Raw genomic sequence first — 21,099 nt, 5'->3', positions numbered from 1 at the left:
AGGCTACTCCTCTCATTCCTGTACCTTGTAACAAGCAAGAGTAAAAGGGGATGAGATTGATTATGCTCATCAAGGAGGACCTTTCTTTGATTGCTTTTGAATGCAGCTCTTACTCTTGAGTATGAATAAAATATTTGCTGCCTTCTTACCATTCAAAGATTTGCAGGATCAAAGGCTTGAAGCAATTCAGTCAGAAGTGCAATGCAGGAAAGAACTTTCAACACTCACTTTGAAAATGTAGTAAATAATATCACTGTGTCTAAAAGATTAATCAAACCATTGTAGACAAAACTCTACCCTCATGTACAGCAACTACCCATTACCATCTGTAATGAATCTGGCCCACTTTATTTATAATTTGCAATTGAAAAGAAAAATGCTTCAAGCCAAGTTAACAACAAAGCCAGTTTTAATTACCTTTGGCTGTGGTACTATCCCTTGTTTGGAATAATAAGTCCTGCTCAACAGGAACACTGAAGTCCTCCTGGGGTGGAATACAATTTTCCTGCTTAAGACCTCTTCTGATTAAAGTGAGGCGAACCGTTTGTCCCGTGTGCCGCAAAACATCAACTGCTTGCTGGTTAGTAAAACCCTGAAGATCTGTTCCATCCACCTGCAGGATCAAGCAGCTTTTCAGTTCACCCACAGAAAAAAAAGTTCAGAGTAAAACAATGCAATGAGCTCTCAGCATTTGTTAGCCTAAGCAAAAAAGCAAGTGGAGGGGCAAGAACAAAACCTGTACAATTTTATGTAATTGGATATGCTAAGCACACCCACTGGAGTACCCCAGAGCTAGGCGACAACCAGCACCACACCAAAGATGGGAGGAGCACCCACCATGGTGCAGCCAGGCAGATCTGCTCTGCAAGGTGGGAGAGGATATAATGTGTACTGTGCAGGGCATGTTGTACAGCCTGTTGCTCAACCAATTCAGCCATCCCTATCTCTGAGGGACAATACTGGGTGAATAAACCAACACAGCCATGGCTAGAAGTTTTGGAGAAACAAGAGTAAGGAGAGACACATTGATCCACTGGGGTAGAAAGACCTAAAGAGTGCAGTCATTCTGAGGACAAGTAAACTTAGATACAGAGAAGTCTACCAATGAACACCGTGAATTCCAATTTCCAAACAAAACACTGTTGCAAACAACCAGATATTATCACTGGTTCATCATTTTGACAGTTTAAAGAATAAAATTTTGGCCTCCGCTATTTGAAATTATTTTAATGTCTCATTAACTCAGGCTTTTTTCTGAAATTCAAAACTTTGACATTTCTCAATTCTATCCTGTTATCCCCACCTACCACCCACCACATTTAATTCTTCTTCTCCCTGCAAACTCCATTATATTCTATTATTTCTACATCTACCCCACAGTGCCTTAAATTTCTCAAATACTTACAATACTATGTTCTTTGACTCCTCTATTTGTTTCTGCCTATCTACACAAAACACCTGCTCCATTATTTTAAGTCCTCCTTAATGAAGAAGGAATCCCCTGGACCCTTAGTCATTTGTTGTCCTGCTCTGAAATTCTTCTAAAGCTAAAGTAACTAAAAATCAGGTAGGACTATTTTTTCTCCACACTTAAACAAACCATATGTAAAAAATGTTTTTTATTCTTCAGCATCTAAGATCACTAAATAATTTTTTCCTTCTGCATCTGCAGTAGAAGAAGAAAACAAACTATGGAATAATCCATTTTAGCCATTTGTATTCAGCCTGTAAGTCATTACAAAAAAGATATGAACTTCCACAAAGAAACATGCAGAGAGAGAGACCTGTTCTTAGAGCTGCTTTCAATTAAATGCAAAGACAGATATATGAGAAAAACAAAAATGCACTCCTTGCATTCAGGACCTGATTTCCACCACAAAACCAGTGGTTTATTGATGAAAATATGCTCTTTCTCTGAACATCTAAAACTTTTGGACACAACTTCTTAAAATCATTTTGAGAACAGTTGCCCAATTTGAATCAAACTTTGAATTTTCACACTTACCTCCTACTGATATGAAGGATATATAATGGTATATTCTCACATAGAAGATTTTTTTTAAGAACTACATGTTACATGCAGGTAGCATAATCAGAAAACACGTGATCTACATTCTCTGTCAGGAAAGGACTTAGAACTGCAACACTGATCCTTAGTATTTTAAACAAGTACTTCATGAGTATGAAATTTTCTTTACAACATAAAGAAGCAGAGTCTTGTAGGGAAGCAACTTCAGTTCATCCTGTGTTTACTTACAACTATAATTTGATCTCCCACATGGATTCTGCCATCATGTTCAACAGCACTGCCTTTTGTAATGCTTTTCACAAAGATACCAGAAGGTTCTGGGATGAAAAAAAGAGGAAAAATTAAGTTAATTTATTAAGAAACAATTTAAATAATGCAACTAAAGATACCAATTAAAAAACGGGAAAAAAAAACAATCCCTAAGTAAGATAATAAAAGTATCATATAAAGAAAGCAATTATTTGAGAAAAACATATATATTATTATCATCTTAAACAATGACCCAGATTGTTTGTTTGCATTGGATAAGATTTCATTCAAAACCTTACAATGCCAAATACACAATTCCTGATGCAAAACAAGAAATATTCTAACTTGCTTTAATCTAAATGTTGAAACCAATGTAGACAAAAAACATATTTCTGACTTTTGCCACATTTGGAGAGAAAATTCAGCTTGAGTAATCTGGTAATTTCTGAATTTTCTAGGTACCTAATAACAGCGTAAGAAAATGCATGTTTGGATTGCCATATTTGTAAAATTATAAATGAACAGGAATACAACTTTATTTTTGAATCAGTTTTTAACTGCTGTTATCAGTACTTGATAAAAAGGACAAAGTTTTAAAAACTGTAACAGAACAACAAAATTAAACAAAAACACACCCATCAAATAGAAACATTTTAGTTATTAACTAGTTACTACTTTTGAATCAGAAGGAAAGTAATACATAGAAAACACCTACAGAAGGGACATTTTACTAAAAGAAAATATTTCAAGAAAAACACATTTGCTTTGAAATAACTTCAACAGCTCAACAACAATACGAATATAAGGAGTTCCTACATTCACATTTTGCACAGCTTACATTAAATAAGGAAAAATAACAATATAAACTGGCATGAAATCACTCTGACGGTCTTAGGCCTGTAACGATGGTATCAGAAATTGAAACAGCACCCACTTTCTTTCAACAAATGTTCTCACTTTGTTAAATGAATATGCTTCATGTGAACATAATACACTACAAAATGTATTTTAAAAGTTGTCACACCCTTTTCAGGCCTCAAGCTAACTTTTACTGGCCCTCAATATGACAAAAGTTATAGGGAACCGGAGGGTTAATGATTCAACTCAGCTTAGAAAAAGTAAGATTACATATATATTCAGGTCACTTCATTGACAAGTCTCTCTTTTTCTGTCAGGTTTTGGTATTTTTTGGGGGGGGCGGGAGGTTGGGGTGGGTTTTAAGAAGTTGTTTGTCCAGGTTTTGTGCATAATTACATGGCTGATCCTCCTAACTTCTAAGCATTCTTATATCCTGTAACTGCTGTAAGATAACATGATAAGTTATTTGTCATTTACAAAAAATTCAGAAATGTTATTTGCTGTCCAGTAGTTTTATTGCTGACTCTGAGTTGTTCCATAACTGTTATGCCACAAAATTGAGTTACCTAACTAGTTCCTGAGACACAAATATTCTCTAACATAGCTACATGCAGCACAGTAACTTCAAACTGAAAACCAATGACACCCAAACACTAAATCAGTCAAAATACGCTCTCAGATCTATGCATGTTCTACATCTTAATTTGTCTTTTGAAATTCAGCTGGAAGCTGCTAAAGAGTGGACTTGCATGAACACTGACTGTCTGATCCTGTGGAAGTCCAGTTTTCTCTGATTCAAAAAATTATAGCTAGAAACTGCCAAAAATATGGAATGTACCTATCCATGCATTTTTCCAACAATATACAAGTGGATACAAGTCAAAGCAACAGCTCTTTGAGAAGCTTTTTGACATGTTCAAAAGACATCCCTTCCTAGCATTACTGAATTTGCCAAATTTCCTCTAAGGAAGCCTTGAGACAGTTCTGGATTATTTTTGTGAAAAATGTAGTGGAAATTACAAAGTAAAAATAAGCAATTGTCCATAAAAATTTCTGTATTTATTTATTTAAATAAACTTATTTATTGTCTGCCACAGCCCACAGGTGAAGAAACGTTTATTACATCCAGAAGTCAGTAATGAATTTGTGATGTGCTAGCAGCATTATGAACATTGTTTAAAATTAATAGCAATATCAATTGCTTTTATGCTCAACATCCTTTTTACAAAATGAAAATCATTCTTCTTCCTTTTTGAATTTCAAATAGATTTTAGATGGTTAAGGGTTAATTTAAGAGAAGTTATATGAAAATGAAGTCTTTGATGCAATATGTACCATGGTATGTAATAGACTGCATAATAAAGTGCAAGAATCAACAATTACCTGATGTCTTGTCTCCAATGTAACCAGCAATAGTTATTCCTAAACCCTGGTTATTTTTAGTGAGTTCAACATTGAATTTCTCCCCCTCTTCACAGCTATCAACAGAAGCATTGTCCTAAAAAGAAAAGGGAGATTAGAAAGGAAGCTCTTTTTCTTTAAAGATTCACCACATTCTTTAATGTCAGTAACACATAAAATTAGACAAAAACACAAAAAACGAAGTATGAAATTTGCTTCTGTTCTTATTTGCTGTTCATCAGACAAGCAAGAGGTAGGTAACATTACTCACAGTAAAGCAATACAGGACAGGTCACGTCCTCCTTCACCCCACTGCTCTGGGGTATTACTTTTAACCTATCAAATTATTATTTAATGAATTAAATTATTGGTAAAATTTATACAAATTAAACAATTAATTTCTTGTACAGTAAGTTACATATATATGTATATGAATATGTAGCTTGCTGACTTTCTTGGACCTCCTCAAAAATAGCTTTAGACTGCTGTGTTATTAAAAAGAAGAAAAAAAAACCCCAAACTGTATTTTCTATTCTATTTGTCTAAATTTCTGTTCATTAACTATAGGTGTCTTTTTAAAACTTGCAAATTTAAAATCTGCTAAAAGCTACCACTAGTCGGGCAATAATATTTCTTGCTTTTGAAAGGCTTAAAAATTTCATTTTAGCATTTTAGCACATAGCAATTATATTTCCAGCTAATTAAATAATTACAATCTTCATTAATACCTGCTATAACTCTCTGAATTTCAATAACAATGGATTTTGGGGCTATTTAATTACTTATTTTTAATGAAAGTGCAATATGTATTAAAATCCTATTTTAACAATGGGGCTTTGTATTAAAAGTTTTTATTCTGCCTTTTCTGCATGCCAAATAGCAGCTAATATTTTTTTAAGTGCCAATATGGCAACCAGACAGATTTTGACTAGGTAAGTATGTACCAAAAAAGATTTCAGGAGAGCTATTATCCTACTTCCCAAGAGAATCTGACTTGAGCACTTTATCCAAGCAACTCCATGAGAAACCAAATTGAACACAAGAAAAATAAATTGCTAACGTATTAATCATCCCTCTCACTGAAAATACAGGATTATTTAGGCTACAGGTAATGCCACTAAAAAAAAAAATCAAATTCTTATAGCCTCCTGAATTTACATGAGATAGACATCTGCAGGTAACATGACAAGAAGTGCCCATTTTGCAAAGCCAGGAAGAAACTAAAAATCAAGCTCTTTGAATCACCATCTTCACTCCAGACCCAAATCAATGAGTTTTGCATGACTGCTAACAGAGGTGCTCCTTCCAAGAATGTGACTGTGTAGGCAGGAGCAGTTTAGAAATAGCCTGCTTCCTGCCAGGAAAGAAGTAGCAGGAAGAGGTTTTGAAAAGTATGGAAATTGGGAAGGTGGCAAAAACCTCAAATTGTGCCCCTTTGCTTCTTTAAGCTATTTTGTCAGTACTAGAAATTGCATATATTCTGCAGCTGCAGATACATCTTCTAACATTACACCATATAACCTCAAAAAGGCAAGTACTGCAGAAATAATACTCAGATTAATTCTCAAATTCAGCTTTTATTTTGAGAGATGCATTTCAGACAAGTAATACTAGTGCTAAATATTAATCTCTTTATCTAAAATGCAGAAAGGTTTTACATCTCTGAGTGCTGAAAGACACAAAAGTACCACATTGTCTCTTGTCTTCGATGCTCAGCAATCTCCATGTTAAAATTAACTTTCTTTGTCTTATAGCCACAGAAAAGGGGATGAATATATGTTAATTTTTGAAATGAAAATTAAATTTAAAAATTAAAAATTAAATTAAAAAAATTAATTAATTTAATTGTTTACAGATATCACTACAATGGACAGAGAAAATTATGGTAACACCATTTAAATTGTTACATAACATCCATGCACAAATTGCAAGTCACTCGTGTGACATTCTCTTGCAAGTCACTCTTGAGTGACTTGACTCAAATCTACATTGGAACTGAAGAAAATGTCTAGAAAAACAACAGGAAAAAGTAAAACAAAAAATTATATCCAAGGGTAGGCTCAAAAACAACAAACCTTTTCTTCTCTCATTAATTTACTTATACTTCATATATTCACATTTAAATGTATCTGGTCATAGCCATATGTGGCAAAACAGTACTGTTTCTGAATCCCATGAAACCAGACTTTGTTACAAACATGCAAATTACCTATTTTGTAGAGGTTTTGAGCTGATAAGTCATGATAATATTTACAGCATTTTTAAGTGGCTGACAAGTTGTAGAGGAGTAAAGATACAAAGTACAATCATCAGCAGGGGAATAAGGGTAGCAGCTGGCTTACTTTTTTTAGAAAACATCTACCAAATGAGTGGTGACAGGTGATGTAGGAAAGTATTAGCATCTGTGTAGTAACCGCTTGGCACAGGGAGAAGAAGAAAAGTTCTGTCTGATGAACAGATGAAATTATACAGAAAAAGGGCAGGCAGACAGAAAAATGCTAAAGACTCAACTAGCTCAGTCCTGAAGAAAAGACTGCTGGTTCAGTTGTCCCAGTGTAATAACATACCCTACAAGCAACTCAGATCATATTGATTGAAGTCCTAAACTTTAATCCTGAAAGTCTTCAAGAATACAGTTCCTTGCTCTGTGGACTCATTACATTTAAATTCTCCCAGAACTGCACTATTGAAAATAAAATCCTAGCTTTTGAGAACATAAACACAAAAGACATTCAAACAGCAGTTAAAAAGAAAGGAAGTTTGCAATAGGTTACATATGTTCACTGTTGCTTACCTGTTTCTCTGGTGTAGAGGTGGGTACTGGTGTACCTGGAGGAACTGCTGGTAGAAGTGGTTCCTCAACAGGACCTCTTGCAATTACCAGTTTCACTCTATTTCCACACTGCCTTAGAACTTGTGCCACCTGCTCACTGCTCATTCCAGCTAGGTCCGTATCACCAATTTTCAAGATGTGATCTCCACTACACAATCGTCCATGCTGAAGGAAAAACAATGATGAAAAAATGCCATTTCTCCCAAGTACCATACAATTAGAAAAATAGCACATAGCTTTAGTCACTTCTAAGACATATGAATCAGGTGACTTTTTTGGATGCCAAGTCAGTATCCTGATAACATGGAGAAGAAAAGAAGGTTGCCTAATGGCACACAGATTTTATTAGGAATTTCCCCAGAGATACCATCCAGGAGGTCCTTTTTCAAGACATCACCCAAGCACAGAGAAAAAAAAATGTGCTTTGCTATAGTTACTCCTACTGGTATTTAACAATTGCATGTAGATTGCAGAACTTTGGGTTTAATTTTCAAGCATACGTCCAAACAACAGCATACAAACACATATTCAGGTTTGCACTGATACTACTACTACTAGTAGTTTTTTAACAGGATTAACCACGACTTCAAAATAAAATTCATTTCTCTCTTCCTGTGATCCAGCTATCTAAATTGCTTTACACTGGTTCAGTCTCTTACTGATTAACCTTTAATTAATAAAAAAGCTTCATATGAATTTAGGCCATACAATGAGTGTTAGAGAAAGGTTTGTGGAAAAGGAACCTATCTATCTGTTTGTAGAGCTTTCCTGTTCTGAGGCTGTAATCTGATATTAAGACTCCTCCCATGGGACACCTGATAAAACCCCGGCCCCTGGGCCCTCTCTCTCTCTCTGCTCTCAGTTCTCTGGGCTCTGCTCAGGCTCATGGGCCTCCACCTCCTTCCCCCTCTCCCAGCACGGGGTGTGGGGGGAAATAAAATGGACTCCCGTGCTAAACAACAAAGAGACTTGCGTCTTCTGTTTCACTGTGGCCTCCCTGGACAGATTGTCACTGTAGCAACGCGCTGCTACACCTGCTCAGGGGAAAGGTGGCAGCAGCAAATGCTGTCCATGCATCTCCAGGCCCTGTTATTAGGCCACTACTGCTATTGTTGGAAGACAGACCAGTCTCTGTGCCTAGGCAGTCCTTGACCATCATTAATGCAGCCCTACATACCTGTCCAGTGAACAATACTGAAATGAGCTGTGATAACCGAATTCAATTCACATGAGCCTTGAGGCAAGAGCAGAGCCTGTGTCTTGAAGGAGAGGCATGAAGCCACATACCTGCTCCAAACTTCAGTAAGCTCAGCAGAGAAAAGCAGATGCTCTTAGCTGTTAGTGCACAGCAAGTCAATCTTTGGAATCCCCATCACCCCTGATTACAACCAGTATACTTGTCAAAGAATTAAGACTCTAAATGCACACAACATATATAATGTTACTAGATTTGAAAATGTAATTTAGAACCTAATTCATCTTTAATGTTCAAATGCAGAGACTCCTGCACTAAAGACATCTTTACAGAGGATAAATTTCAGTAATTACTGTTTCTTTTTTTACATTTATTTGGATAAAAGCTACCACTATTTGGTCTGATCATAAAAGTAAAGACTAACTTCACACCTTACTGAACAGTAACAGAGAGGTAGGTTGAATTTACCTGATCAGCCACCCCTCCCGGGAGGATGGTTTTAACAATCACACCAGTTGACTTTCCTCCCACTATCCCAAATCCCAGACCTGAGCCATCATTGACCAACTCTATGGTCTCCACATGCTGCCAGTGAACCTAAAAGGAATAAATACAAGTTTGCACATTATTAAAAACATAGCATCATAGAATTGTTCAGCTGTAAAAAGGCCTTTAAGATTAACGAGTCAAACTATTAATATGCGTATAGGAATTTGCAGGTTATTTTCTCTTATTTCTTGAGTATCTTTTTAATAATGGAAAGTTAGAGGAAGATTTGCATACAATACCTTTTTAACAATTACTATTAGGTGTGATATTACATAATATTTAATCAGTAAATTACTAATTCTATAACAGGTGGAACTTCTCTAATACAAACCAGAGCTGAACAAGGGTCAGACCCTCCAAGAACTTATTGAATGAATACAGACAGGAGCCTAGGGCTGCCCACCTTCATGCCTCTTTGCAGTCAGTAAATACTGCTTCTAGAAAGCCACACAGGACTGAAAACTAAAATCGTCAGGTTTCTTCTTCAGGCATGTTCACATCAGCCATTACAACAAAGCACAGGAGAAAGCAAAATTGCAATTCGTCATTTCTAAGGCTGAAAGCAGAACCAAATATTGTGAGGCAGGTAGTAACAGAAATACCCCATGCAATGAATTCTTCTCGGTTGTCTGATGGCAATAGCCTGAGAATGAAGTCATTCTGATGGCAGACTATGTTCTGAAAGGAACAAAACTGCTCAGAAAGAAAGACAAATCCTAGCTCAGTCACATGGGGCACTTCTTGAAGGGAATAGCTCATGCTATTCTTTCTCCTGAACAAGAACTCTCACAGTAAACTCATCTAAAATTTAAAACTACAGCTGGCGGTTCGCTAGGTATAATCTTAAAGTCGGCTTTTCTTTTGAATAGTCAAGGTATTGCAAACTCAGAGCTACGTGGTACCTGTTTGGAAATCCGGTGTTAACATAAAGCTAGTATAATAAAGCAAAGCCTGAAGGGAAAAGAATGACTCCTAGTATGTTGCATTTGAAAGCAAAGAGATCATGAAAATTGGGAAAGGCATGCTAAACAGAAGCAGCTAGGGAATGTTTGTAATTAACATCTTTTCATGCAAGGGAAGCTCTTCAGTGAATACAGAGGCAATCACATGGAGAACAATTTTGTCACGGCAATACTGGAAAAGAGCAAGCTTCCCCTACGTGCTGGCAGGAAAAGTTAGGTGAGTCATCCGCCCTCCTGCACACAGACACAAAGAATATTTCTGACATTCCTTCACTAAAAGTTTTATACTAACAATTAAAAAACAGTTCTTTTTTCCAGACCATTGCTTTCTATACTTCTGGTAACTGACTCCCTTAAAGAAGGGCCACAGAAGACTGAACAGTAAAGTCTACAGAAATTGAATATAGGCTGTTTCATCTCAGGACAATCCATTACATGAGCAAGGTAAAAGAGAAAGTATGATTAATATCACCATGTTTCTGAACTGTGTGGTCTACACCTAGATGTGCAAAAGCTTTCATAATAAATTAATTGTAGCAGAGCTGCTTTTTGGGGAGCCCTTAGGTGCACCTTGTAATTTCATTGGAGCTCCCCTGCTTACAAACAGAGAAACAAACACAAAAGCACCCACCCCAGCTGGTGGTGCAGATGAGATTATAAAGCCTCAAAAAATTGTTTGCTCAAGCAGAATGCAAAGAAAAAAAATATCCTATTTAGTGCAACCTCAGAATAAAGCTTCATCAAGAAAGGTAAGCATGCTGTATTTGCAATGGAGGATACAGCTCATTTGGCAGATAGGAGCAAGGAATAGGATAGGATACATCCAAAATGAAGATCAAACACAAAAGCACCCACCCCAGCTGGTGGTGCAGATGAGATTATAAAGCCTCAAAAAATTGTTTGCTCAAGCAGAATGCAAAGAAAAAAAATATCCTATTTAGTGCAACCTCAGAATAAAGCTTCATCAAGAAAGGTAAACATGCTGTATTTGCAATGGAGGATACAGCTCATTTGGCAGACAGGAGCAAGGAATACATCCAAAATGAAGATTTTTTTCCCCCAGAAAGCCAGAATATTTTCTGGTCTTTGAAGGGAAAAGGTATAACAAAGATAAAAAGAAAAACCTCAAGAACTGTGAAGGAATGTACATACAAGTTACAAAAAATTACTCAAAAGATTATATGCAGTAAGTACATGCAGATCCAGAACTGAATACACAGATGTTTGGGCTATACTCACCGGGTTGGAATGGGCTGAAACTGTGCTAGCAGCAGATGGAGACCGGGAAACTGCAGGACTGATGAGCTGAGGAAAAGTGCCTCTAGCCACAACTAGCTGGACATTATCTTTTGCTTTCTGCAAAATGCTGATAGCCTGTTGATGTGTAATTGTCTGATCAAGGGCTTGTCCATTAATAGCAAGGATTTGATCTGCTTCCTTCAGCTTTCCATCTCTGTCACATCGGTGTAAACAGATGACAAAATAAATAAGAAAAATCAAGGAAGCATTGCCACAGAAATTGCATTATTTTGACAGCTTTGCAGGATTTTTAATAACCTGGTCTCCATTCTCCCCACTTTTTTAATTCCCCCCTGCAGTTTTGCTGAAAGGAGCTGATATGGCACCCTGGTGATGGCTCCCTTTGAAGCTAATCCCACTGCTACTTTCCCCTGGTGACTACCCCCTAGCCAGCTTTCTTCTCCCTGAACCTCCATGCGAGACTAAGCGTATTAATCTCAGTTGCTCCCAACCACAGCCTGGGAACTTATGTTTATCCTTGACTTTGAGCCTCTTGCTTTACAGGCCAAGTGCTCCACTTAGTTCAGTGCACTCATTCTGAATATTCATCAAACCATGGAGTGGAACACACTTTCATCAGTGTGTTACAGAAACAAATTTTGTTTCACTGAAAAACAAGGAAGGGGAAAAAAAGAAGGACAAAGAAAGAAACCAAACAAAAGCCCTGAACAAATTTAAAAAATCTCTTCACTTTCTGACAGAGAGCATCACTGTAAAATTACACACTGAGTCCTTCCTCAGATATACTCCAAAGGAAGTGCATGAAGCCTACACAGCTGAATTACACTCTCTTTCCTCCACCGCTTCTTTGCATCCCAAAGTGGCAGTGCCTTGATAACAAAGGTCAGCCAGGAAAACAAGAATCTCTATTACAACAGCCTTTGTGAGCACCCGCACTCAAGAAATACAGGTAGAGCATCAAGGTAGAAAAAAAATAAATTTAGCTTCAGCTCACAAGAAAAAAATAAACAGAAAAAAACCCAAAAAACCCAAAACAAAACAAAAAATTAGGAAAAAAAAACCAACAAAAAAACCCAAACAAACAAACAAAAAAAACCAAAACAAACAAAAAAAAAACCTTCACCTCACCTAAACCAAAAAAAAGCAAAAAAAAAGAGAAAGTGGAAATTGGGGAGTTGAAGAAATATTGTAGAGATACAAAGCAAGCCACATTTTGTACCTGAATAACTACAATTAAGTCTGTATACCATGTTCTTGTCTCTCTTGACCATGTTCTCATTAGACTTACAGTGAGTACACAGATCACAAATAATCCAAAAATATCTCCCTAAAGCACAGTAAGAAACAGAACCAATATGACTCAGCCTCTCCACACAACATACAGAGTACACCACAAAGCAGCTTGGACAGTGACACACCTTACTAGTCTGCAGTGAACCAGTGCTGCTGCCATTTACCTTTGAGTTTGTGCACTCCCTCGGCACTCCTCTCAACATTAGCTGTGGAATCTGAGTTCAAGTCTAAAGTATAATTTTAGCAAGCCATTATCATTGCTGAGCTTCTGTAATATCAGCTGAATATCTCTGTGAATATCCCTGACTTTAGGTCAAGACTTGCTTGTCGTCATATCTGGGTTTCACACTTGCTTAATGTAACTCTACCTAACAAATAACGCTGCCAGATACAGGTGACTGCTTTGCACCAAATTGTTCTTCAGTGCATTCAATGATGGCAAAATACATATTTCAACTTCAAAAGGCATGACACAGAACAGTAGCTTCCTCTTTTTCCTTATTTAAAAATCCCAGGGAAATTTAATTAGTAATTTCTATAAATTAGGAACAGTTCATGTGATGCCTGTTCCAACATCACATAAATTGTGGCAAGTAATTTTACATCTGCGATGATGCTCAGAATATGAAGAGAGAAACATGTAAACATGTCCTTGTACCACATAAATATAATAGCAGTAACACAACTGAACTGAAGTGTCACATACACACTTGGTACAGTAAAATATTCAGTAGTAACATTACCTATGTGCCACACTTCCCTCCTGGATTTCTTGTACAAATATTCCTAGTTCTCCCCTGTTTTCACTCTTGAGTCCCACAACACTGAAGCCCAGACCACCACTTAGAGGTTTAATAAGGTCAATTGTTTCAACAAGACGACCCTGTTCAGCAGAAGTTAAAAAAAAGGGTACAAATGTTAAAAGGTTAAAAATAAACAAAGGTTAAAAATGTTGAAAAGCAGCAATAATAAACATGGCAAATAAACTTGGAAATTAATGTTTAAAACAAATAAGTTGTCATTAATTAATGACAACTACAAGACTATGCAAGTTAATAACTGAAACATAGTTGTTCATTACAAATTTATTGCTATCATACAGAAAATATTTGAGCAATAAATATTATTATAGCCTAGAAGAAGAAATCAGGGAAAAAAAGATAAATATACCGAGTTTTGGTTTAGTAGTGATTGAATAGTATATATATATATATATATATATATATATATATAAAAATATATATATACATATATATATATATATCTATTTCAGCAAGTACAGGACAACTTTCAAGCAAAACCAGAAAAAGAAGATTAATTTCAGAAAGATGAAAAAAACTTGGACTAGGCAAAAAGGCTCTCCTGAACATCACTAGACTCCTTCTATCCTGTTCTATTACAGATAAAATAGATTAATCCTAGAATATATGCCTGGGCTTTCCCAGCTCCAGCCATTGAAGGAACTCGTGCACTGCTTCTGCCTACTACAGGAAAGTAGCAAGATTAGAAAACAATGCATAGCAAGGTCCATTCTATTTCCAAGAAAATAACAGAACTAGATTTCGTTAATTATGCATACAAGAGCATGCTCTGACAAAGTATCTCCCTCATGCATAGAGCAGCAGTTCCACAATGAGCATGAAAAAAATAATGGCATGCTGATCTGTAATACACACACTGGTCAGCTAAGGACAGTAGCACATGTGTGACTATGTCAGGGCTAGTTTTTCAACTGCTTTCTCATTTACTAATTGTTTCTTAAACTAAAAGGTTAATTTTATTTTATACATAAGTGGTATTGTGGTTTGTGCAATAACTCAATTGCCTTTAAATAAATATACATGTATCTTAATCTTCATATAATCAGTAATCCATATTTTGTGGTTATTATATGATAGGGTTACCTGGGACATGTTTCTGATCAGCTGCTCAAAGTCTTCACTAGAGAATTTCCCATTAATCTGAGGAGTAATCGATCTCATTGATGTTTCTAACACATTAGCTGGGTTGCCATTCTGCTGAGCCAACAAATATGACTCATTAAGTGGCAAGGACCCCACGTTCACACCATGATGGAGAAGATGAGGGAATTCACCACTGGAATGTATGGAAGGTGTAATATTTACCTGTAAAAGATTGAAGGCAACACGCATTTATAGACACAGGAGAAATCTTTTCCTTAGCTGAGAACATTATCATAAGCCAACTGATCACTAGAAGTACTTGAAATTCCAATTTACAATTTTAAACAGACATTTTAAGAAGAAAAACTACCTTCAATATTTATAACCAATGTAAAGTTGCACACTACAAGCATAAAACACAAAAGAAATTTATTAGAACAACCTAAAATTATTTTCCATACTCTGTCTAAAATTCATTTGTTCCCATCACTATAGCATCTTGAAGTACTCCATCACCATGCTAGAGGTAAACAAGAACAAATTTTTCCTACAACATCAATTATAAAGAGAAAAAAAGGGGGAAAAAAGTGTTATCAGTTATTTTACAATTTAAAAGAAAAATATGCACATATTGACAAAAAAAAGTAAATCTCACAGCTACATAGAGGACAAATTTCACCTGTCAGGGTTTCTGCATCACTATGTACTACAGCTAGTAATGCTACTATCTGCATGAGCTAGGATTAAACACAAGATTAGTGAACAAGTTTAAAATCACCAGGCTGATCTGAAAATCACAATCATACATTTACACAGACTTCAGAATCCACTTTCCTCAGAACAGGAGAAAAAAAATGTTTTACAGCCATAGTAAATCACCACTGTTCAAGCCAATCAGTGCCAACCAATCAACCTGCTGGTGATATAAAGCTCTGGTGAGGCAGAAATCCTCGTTTGTCTTTTGTCCCACTTGCCACTGACTGTCAATCGATACTGCTTTACTCCAGATAAATTTGCTTCCTACTTGCCTGGCACACTAACTATTACATTGCAACTTCAAATACTTTTCATAGTTTTACAATGCATACTTTCTAGCATTCTGCATCACAATACAAAAACCTAAGGTTCCCCTTCCTTAAAGCTGTATTTTTTACTTCAAGTATCAATAAAAATTTCAAAAGTAGATATATTCTAAAATGTCTACTTGCATCAGTCTCAATTGTTCAAGCATGTTACATCTATTGGGTTTATCATATCAGTCCTCCAAGAGTCCAGTTATTAAAAGGTCAATATTGTTCTCTATAATACAATTCCATCCCATCTGAGTGTTTTAGGAAAATTCAATAAAACAAACATAATTTATTGAACAACTTATGTGGCTGGGAAGGCCCTCCAGTTAAAGAAAAAATACCACAAGACAGCATTAGAAAGAAAAGTCCTGAACAGCATTTCTAAGCCTGCTCTGACCTAAAACTGTAAAGAAGATGGATGTTTGGAACTCAGTTATTTTTATATCGCAGTGATATGTTCTTTATCCAAACTTGTGAGGAATCATTTGGGTTGTGTTTCAAACAAATTGGAACACCTAAAATGTGCACATATGCACTTTCTTTAACCACATGCATTAATGTTGGCAAGCTTGTAAGGCACAGGTAGACAAGCCTTGTTTCACAGTTCATTACATGTAACAAAACACAGAGACATAATCAAATCTACCCTTTTGAGAATATAAGACTTTCTCTTACAATATATGAATGGATTTGAAACCAGTAAAGTCTACGATGTACTTGTGTTTCTTATCTGCATATGATATCTGCATATAATAGTTAATTCACTTCCACCTTCACAATATTGTCCATTTCAATGCATAAAACTGTATAACTAACTTGGTCAGTTATGTGCTTTATTTCTTATTCTCCTCCACCTTCAAATCTTGTTATAGAGCATGTTGCTATGTTTCTTCCCACAAAAAAATGGTCATTGGTGAAATCATTAATCCTAGGAGTATCTAACATTATGGCAATTAACCATTATTAACTGGCTGTACTGAAAATATTTTTTACATTTCTACAGCAATATGAAGCAGACTAAGACCATACAAGATACACACCTGAACTACCTTTCATGTGCACCTAAGGGCCATATTATATGGGTCTGGTATCACAACTATTAGTAAGTAATAGATTCAAGTTCACTTTCTAAATTGCAGTGGTCATTGCAGAAAATAGCACTGAGTTACTCTTTCTGCTGATAGTTACCATCCTGAGTGCACTCTTGGTCAAGCAGTCCCTAGAGAACTAATCACCTGCTCTGGCAAAGCCAGCCTAAAGAAAGAACAGAATAGTACAAGTAAAAACTAGCACTTCCAAAGTCAGTCAGTGAGAGCTCACTAAACTACTCTGATGCAGATTTTGGAGTGGTAACTTCAAAAGTTACCACTAAGTGAGCCAGGCTCAGCAGCTGAGCATAGCAATGACTTCAATCAGTACGATTACACCTAGAAAAAAATACATCAAATGTCTGCAATTTCATTTAGCACCATTCTAACTGCATTATTCTGTCCTGGGGGCTTTTACTGTAGTAGGAGCTTCTGGATGTTTCACATTTCAGGGTGGCAGAAACTAAGTCATTGGTATTACTAACAGTCCTATAAAACACAACTGTGCATAAATTCCCCACTTTGAGTAGAGTGTGTAGTCATTCTCTAAGACAAGAGAAGGAAAATTCTGTAATAATGCTAAAAGCAAAATTTGAAATGTACAGAAGCTAGAACATCTTCTACTTTACAAAGAACAAGCCATGCTGGCAAAAAAGGAGAGAAACAGAATTTTATGTCACAGAAACTGACTGTAGCTGAGAGCCCAGTGCTTTGAATTTATTCCATGTCACCACAGAGTGTTTCAGACTGCTAATGCAGAGAGAATCCCAGTTTGTGAAACCTCCCTCTACATAAAAAGCTTATGTTTTTCATGTACCTAGAGCACTTCTTGACACACAAATGTGTAGGGAGCAAGTTGCACTAGAAAAATCATGCACAAAAATCTACATGAAACCACAGTAAGCAAAATTATGTCAGTTTTACAATAGTATGGATGTTATAAATGGTGCTTGCATTATTACTGTTTATTACAATTATTATTATTACAATAAAAGACTCTCTGTATCCATAATCACCAAAGAACAAATGGAACATTAAAAATAAAAGGTTTTAGAGTATGACATATTGCCCTTATGAACAGCATTACAGGCCTAATCTGAATACAAAATACTACTTGTACCACTCAAACTTGTACTGTGATTTAAGTATGTTATCCTAGTACTATCAGACAGTGGACTGATTGCTTTAGGCAGCCCATTGCACTGTTTGCAGTGTTCTAAGAGCAGAGTAGTCACGATGGGCACTTCAACTTCCACCTGAACATCTGTACAGTATCACCGTGCTTTTCTCTACTCAAATTTGATGGACTTTTTCAGAGAAGGTAGGGCAATGTCCTTAGGGAATTCTGGTTTTCTCCCTGGTAGAGAATTTGCACATTCTCATGCTAAAATAGAAGTAGTTACAGGAAAACTATTTTTTTTTTAGTTTTTACATTGTTGACTGACCAAGTCCTGTTCAAACTGGCAAATATAGTGGCTATTTTCTCCATTTGAAAGTTCATAATTTCTCCATACTTTGGTGAGCTGGGCCATCACTGCAGACATATAGGAATTGAATGACTTTTTCCAATTGCCTTTCAAAGCAAAAGATGAATGTTGTTACTGTTTTTCTAATATACATAACATAGTAACAGCTCCAGTATTCTGAAAACACTGTATTATATTTATTTGCACAATGGTTAAAATACCACTGAAAGGAAGTCTTGTATACAACATATACTGTAGAAAAAGGAAACAATAACCTTCCAATTCACACTAGGTTAACTAGAACTTTAAAACATTTTCTTCAAAATTTCAGTACAACAGCACAGCTACAACACAGCCCTGAAAATAGTCACATCAAGAGCAACACCTCATTTTCATCACCCACTTTTCAAACAAACACAATTGATATTAAATGGAGAATGTGCTTAGTGCATGAACCCAACCTCACATAAAATTTCATCTGATCTCTGAAACTCCAAGAAAAATTTAAACTCAAAAAATGTTAAACTGTTAACAGAGTAAAGTTTTCTGTATGTGTGTGTGCAAAAACCTCACATTTCACATCTCTTCTGAAACAGACATGGTCACACCTTAAAAAGTATAAAAGTATAAAAATATTTAGGGTTACATTTACAGTAACACTTAATGTAGAAGTTCAGAATTCCAAGACAAATTTATAAGCAGAAATGTGATGACCACTCTCTCCCATGTGTCCTCTGAAATCCAGGCTTATAGCACAAAAAAGTAGAGACTAACTGCTAACCACAGAAGTATAGGTCATTCCAGGGGGAGTAATAAACCACAAGTGCAAATCTTAAAATGAAATATTTTTCATAACTTTTAAATTGCACTACTTTGCAGTAATACAATCACCACAATTCCATTAAAAAGTACCTTATAGCACTGTGGTTGTATAATTACAGAATGAAACATTACTGCTTTGTTTTATAAGCTTGCTTATGCTGTTTGTCCTTGATTGGCTTTCTCCTTATGGAGAAAGCATCTCCAGTGCGGATATAATTTGCCTAAGATAAAAAGAAAAATTCATAAATACCACTTAGTATGACAAAATTTATTTTTTAGTTACACAGACACTGAATACAATCTAGCAGTAAACACATGTAGTAGATCAAAATACTTTAACAAAAAAGCAATTCAAGCCATGTCTGTACTGCATCAACACTTAAAGCATTGTTCTCAACATTGCTAGGTTTCAACTTATTAAACAAAATGAAATTTTCAGTATTTCTGCACTGCAGTCACTGAGCAGCAGCCCTGGACACCCCAAGAAGCACAGGACTGGTTGCAAGACACCTGAGCACAAAAAGGCCAGCTGCAACTGCAATCACACTGGAAGTAAGGAAGCACAAGCCAGAGAACATGCAAGCACAACAGCAGGGAAAGGCCCTGAGCTCCCAGGAACAGGAACTGGCACCAACACCTCTCTGCTGGCTGCACCTTTATGACACCACCCTCAGAGCAGATGAAGTAGATCCCAAATTAGCATTTCCTCTTATCACTTCATTTAAAAGCTCAAACAGTATTGTTGCCAAAAGGGATTCAAAACACGAACTAAAAATCTCCAGTTGTGCAAAATACAGAGTTGTGTTAACACTGTTAAGTGTTCACCAGCAATAGGAAAAGACAGTTTCTCACTTCTTCCCTAAATCCTCTCTTGCACTGACATTCAGCTGCTACCCACCAATACTGTGAAGGAAAAACTATGGTCAAACTCACAAGTAAAGGCAAAAAAAACAAAACCAAAAGACACAACAGAAAAACAAACCCCAAACCCAAAACAAACAGAAAACCAACCAAACAAAACAAACTACCAAGAAAAAAAAACCCCAAAACTGAGAAATGCAGCCCTGCCATCTGAGCCAAACACCAGATATTTTGTTCTGTCAGAGCTCTGAGTGGAAAGGAGGTAGGGGGAGGTGTGGAAGAGGAGGTGAACAACTGAGACACAAAAAGGAATGGAAGAGTAGCAGGACAGGAATGCTAACATGGTCCGATCATTTTATTTAAAATATTTCATAAAGAAAATAAAATATTATTAAAATATTTAAAACACCACACTCTCTATTTTTTCTTCTCTGTCTTATCTTCAAACAAGAAGACTGCTCTTCAACATCAGAAAACAGGCATTAACTGAAAAACTAGGGCAGAAAGACAAGAAAAAAAATGGTTCCTTCAGTGCTCCCCAGCTCAAGAGACTTCTAAAGTCAAAACAATAATTCACAAAAAAACATCCCTTTGTTGTACCTAGACTTTTCCAATTCCGTTAACTTCACAATGACAGTTTTGCAGTACAGACAAATCCTGCTTCCTCATATAAGAAAAATAATACCACCCAACTTTAAAGCCTACTAATAAGAACCAAGGCATCAGATTTGCTGACTTTAGCAAAATGCCTCAAGATAAAGCAACATACCACACACTGCACAAATAGAGCAGGACTTTCACTATCATCTCTATTCCTTCCAGACAGTGCCTCAAGCCAGGAATACATCTTTACCTTGAAATGTACTGATGATCCTAGAGCCCCACAATAAAGTCTCATTGATTGACCTACTTCTTCTGGGATACTTGTAAGGAATGTGTTTGACTTGTGAAGTAAACTGCCATTCTGGCTTCTCTGCTCCCATTCCCTCTTTCAAATTACACTGTCCTAAAAGACGACCCCCCCAAGAATTTTGCAGTAGTCTTGTAGCTCTTTGAAAACTCATTAAAAACAGAGGGGCAGTTGAACAGACTGTCACATTTCACCTCAAAAATAATCAAATGCCCATTAAACTGTCACTGCAGCTCATCATTAAACATAAAAAATTAGCCACCTTAGTCTTCAGAGGGCAGAAGCTGCAACAGCTTATCATTGCACAACTCAGCACTGTTTGTCATCCTCTGACTGTACCTGTAGCGAG

General features: G+C 36.3%; 1 protein-coding gene across 11 annotated transcripts in view; it reads right to left on the bottom strand.

Annotated features, from left to right (window-relative positions):
• Window positions 1-21,099, bottom strand: part of MPDZ (multiple PDZ domain crumbs cell polarity complex component) — a 94,308-nt gene that overhangs the window by 62,137 nt on the left and 11,072 nt on the right. For all 11 annotated transcript variants that reach the window (XM_039729630.1, XM_039729631.1, XM_039729632.1 and 8 more), the window contains 8 exons: window positions 14,534-14,755; window positions 13,373-13,512; window positions 11,316-11,529; window positions 9,034-9,162; window positions 7,332-7,535; window positions 4,520-4,634; window positions 2,258-2,346; window positions 418-613 (listed from right to left, as the gene is read on the bottom strand). In XM_039729630.1, coding sequence (XP_039585564.1) covers window positions 418-613; window positions 2,258-2,346; window positions 4,520-4,634; window positions 7,332-7,535; window positions 9,034-9,162; window positions 11,316-11,529; window positions 13,373-13,512; window positions 14,534-14,755 — 1,309 coding nt within the window. The remainder of the gene's footprint in view (window positions 1-417; window positions 614-2,257; window positions 2,347-4,519; window positions 4,635-7,331; window positions 7,536-9,033; window positions 9,163-11,315; window positions 11,530-13,372; window positions 13,513-14,533; window positions 14,756-21,099) is intronic.

The sequence above is a fragment of the Passer montanus genome, unplaced genomic scaffold (genome assembly GCF_014805655.1).
Source record: "Passer montanus isolate IOZ18808 unplaced genomic scaffold, ASM1480565v1 scaffold7, whole genome shotgun sequence".
Lineage (NCBI taxonomy): Eukaryota > Metazoa > Chordata > Aves > Passeriformes > Passeridae > Passer > Passer montanus.
Note: the sequence above shows the minus strand (reverse complement) of the source record. Positions and strands in the feature narration are given on the sequence as shown.